Below are 3,563 nucleotides of genomic sequence, written 5' to 3'. Positions count from 1 at the left end.
TCACTGTGCCTCATGGAGAGCACAGAAATACATCGCAGCGTCCTCCAGCTGGGAGTCAGAGATCCTGAGGCTGATGCTTTTGGTTTCTCTTTGGAATTTCACAGAGAAGCGACTATCCATTGCATTTCCTTGCGTATAAGCTCCTTGGCGGATAATGGAAATCATCTCCCCACTTGTGGGCTGTTTGTACCAGAACAAAGAATATTGACTGTCACTAGTGTCATATGTGCAGGCCAGAGTCACAGTCTCTGCCTCTTGCACGGACACTTCAGGTTGAGGCTGAGTGACCGTCTGGGTCATGCTGGATCCTGTGGGAAAGAAGACAGAAAGGACTGCACTGGGGTATGACACCAGAGAGATGAAGCAGGCACACTCACAGCTGGTTCCCATCCCCACCCACCTTTCCTCCTCCTAATCCAAACTTCAGGTGAAATCCATCAGCTTTTTGCTTCCCATAGCTGGTACCAATGAGGAGTTAAGATCCCTGTGTTACTAATCTTTTTTCCTACTTTCCATTTGTACTGCATACTTAGAAAAGCAAATACATGTTCCTTCCTTACCAAGACAGGTGGAGACCACGAATGCCCACAGCACACCGGGGCATGCCATGCTGGCAGCTCTCTTCGGCAGGGTGAAAAGTATCTTGTTCTGATCTGAAGTTGGGTGTCAGCTGTACTCAGTGACATCACTGGGTCAGAACAGGAAATGGTATGTCAGCTGAGCTGTTGATTATGCCTTGCTTAAGAAAAGTTTATCAATGCTTTTTGTTTTTAGATTCAGAGAATAAAAGTTTGGGGGAAACACCAAAGGAAAAAGATGTTAGAACTTTAATTTATTAAAATCCAGAGAAGGAGCCTAAAAACTGTTTCTGTAACAATGTAATTTTGGAGAGGAGAATGGGATAGGTGGGAAAGAGATAGGTGAAACTGATGGAACACTTTGGTTTTCTGCGTAAGGTTTCTTTCTTTGTTTGTTTTCTTTTTTCTCTCTCTCTCCCTCTCCCTTTCTCTCTTCCTTTCTCCCTCCCTCCATCCTTCCATTTTATATTAAAGTCAATATCATAATGGTCTCTGTTGCCATAAAACAGGTTTTGATTATACTATTATTCTTTGGCCAATTTTTCATTTTAACTCTTTCTCAAAACTTCAATAAAGTGGTAAAGAAAACAACAACACTCAATCTGGAGAAAATAGAAACCAGAACTTTGATATCTAATTGCACTGTTATTTAGTTGAAGATTTTTTTATTTTTATTTTTTAAGAACACTTGGCTTTGGCTGAGTCAGGGAGCTCTACGACTGTACAAGACCAGTGGCAAATGTTCCTTAGGAGCTTTGGTGCACAGCTCTTCATGGCTTTTGAATGAAGAATCAGAACAATTAATATACAATTTATCTGGGGACGTTTGGCGTTGCCCATGTGACAGAGATCCATTGGTATCTCATTTCCTCATCCATACATTTTCCTGTGAGAGAAGAAAGGTCAGGAACTTAGTCTTCATTTTAACAAAAGACAATTGCACAAAAATGAAAACTCACACTGCAAGGACCCACTAATCCCATTTGTTATTTTTCTCTTCCTACTGAGTTTGTGTCATCCACTCTTAGATAAGGCCATTTCTATGGTCCACCTTAATGTAAACTCCCCCCTCCCCCTGCATAAGAGAAGAAAAAAAGACTAAATTAAAATCTGGTTGGTCATATAGGGCGTGGTGGCCTTAAGTTTTCCAACCTGTTTATTATTTCCACTTGGAGAGCATGGCAAACAATTGGCATTTTGCCATGGACCATGGAACTCTAGAGGACTTCTCACAGTGCAACTTGGGGAGTTGCTGTGGATGGCACAGTTCTGTCTCTAATTTGCACAATGATTCAGCTTTTGCCATGTCTACCATTTATTCGTGAGAGTCACATGATATTGGTAAAAATGTTATTACTTTCTAATTTCCCCGTCTTCTTCAGTCCTGTAGGAAACTCCAAATGACTGGTCTGTCTTTTCTTTCCATCTCAGTCCAGCTGAAGCTATAAGTTCACAAATGAGGCTCTCAGGAGTCAGTGTTTCCTCCCTCTTGCCTGTAGTCACTGTGCCAGTATTGCAATTGGGAGCCCAAGCCAGAGGGTCCATTCTGCTACCTTAGATCATTTCCTGATCCTCTGGGCCCAGCCAAGCAACTTGAGTATCTTATATCCATCATCTAATTAGTCCCTAGTTTCCACAGATGGTTAAACAGGTTGCTGAACTCTCAGAGTCTAATAGGATGCTATATATGAAATCACTTTCAAGTATACCAACTTTTCCTCTTTTTTTTTTTTTTAAATTATGTACAGATGATAGTTGTTTTTGTGTTTTAGGGGCTTTGTTTAAGTGAAAGTGGTTTCTTGGGTTATGTCACTTAGAAAGTCTGTAGAAGGTGGTGAGCAAAGTCAGATGAGAGAACATTAGGAGAAAACAAGGGTGAAGACAGAAAGAAGAGAAGGTAGGGGGAAAAGCAGTACAGCATCTGGGAAGTCTGGGTATTTCTAGTGTGCTCACTGGAAACATCAACAATATCTGGCAGCTACTGTCATAGGATTTCCTATAGAAGTTAGCAGGTTAGGCTATAAAAAGTGAAACCTGGAAGAAAAATATGTGAGCATCACCTGCCTATACCTGTATTCTCAAGGGAGAACTTTTACAGAGGCAAAAACTAAGGCACATCTACAATTAAAGGCATGAATTGGAGAAACTGTTTTAAATGTCAAGAAATTCCTTCTTATCGGATGGATCTTGACTAAAGGACACTGAGGGGGTCCAGTCCTAATTACCCCAGAACATCTCATTTTTAGTGTTCTTATGACTCTCAATTCTTTTTCTGAAGATACAGTGAACAAATAACTTTTAAAAGCTTTTTTAAAAAGCTTTCATTTATATTCACTATATTAATGTACAATTTACTTTTGTCAGAGGTGACGGACATTGTTTACTAACTCCTGAGTGGGTGTCCCCATGCATAGAGTAGGACCCAGCACATTTGGGTGCTCTTTGGAACATGGTTTCCTTTGACACAGAGGTGGTGGCTGAGTCTCTTGACTGGACAGGCTTAATGTGAGGGAGGGGAGGACCTGGGACTAAAAGGAAGGAGGCTGCTAACTGTCCCTTGTACTCCAAATCCTATTTAACCAGAATGGGAACAGACACCAGATTCTTACTACAACGTTTTCATACTGTACCTATGGATCTGAAACACTGTTCAAATAGTATACGACATAATAACATTCTTTCTTAGATGACCAGTTAGAAAGGATTTCCCTCTTTCTTCATTTGATGGCTCCTTTTTAAAAAAGATAATGTTAAAAGGTGAATTAAAAATTTTATTTGTTTGTTGAGTCTGTTCTATGAAAGATAGAGAGTAATTATCAGAATCCTCTCAGTCCTCTGGGTTGCTGCTGACATAAATTCTACCAGCTCATATCTGGCTATCAGATCAGAAAAGTGGCTTCCAGAAGCTTCTTCATGCATTGGTCTTTCCAAACCCACGAAGGATTTGTTCCTGGAGTCTGAAAGTCTGACCTAGACTCTTCAGAT

General features: G+C 40.6%; 1 gene segment (V, D, J or C); it reads right to left on the bottom strand.

The window, feature by feature from the left end:
- Window positions 1-616, bottom strand: LOC118616386. The segment is given in 2 exon segments: window positions 1-308; window positions 561-616. Coding segments are annotated over 2 exon segments (357 nt in total).
- Window positions 617-3,563: the final 2,947 nt, after the last annotated feature.

The sequence above is a fragment of the Molossus molossus genome, unplaced genomic scaffold (genome assembly GCF_014108415.1).
Source record: "Molossus molossus isolate mMolMol1 unplaced genomic scaffold, mMolMol1.p scaffold_m16_p_1, whole genome shotgun sequence".
Classification (NCBI taxonomy): Eukaryota; Metazoa; Chordata; class Mammalia; order Chiroptera; family Molossidae; genus Molossus; species Molossus molossus.
The sequence above is the reverse complement of the archived record's forward strand: the minus strand, read 5'-3'. Positions and strand labels throughout refer to the sequence as shown.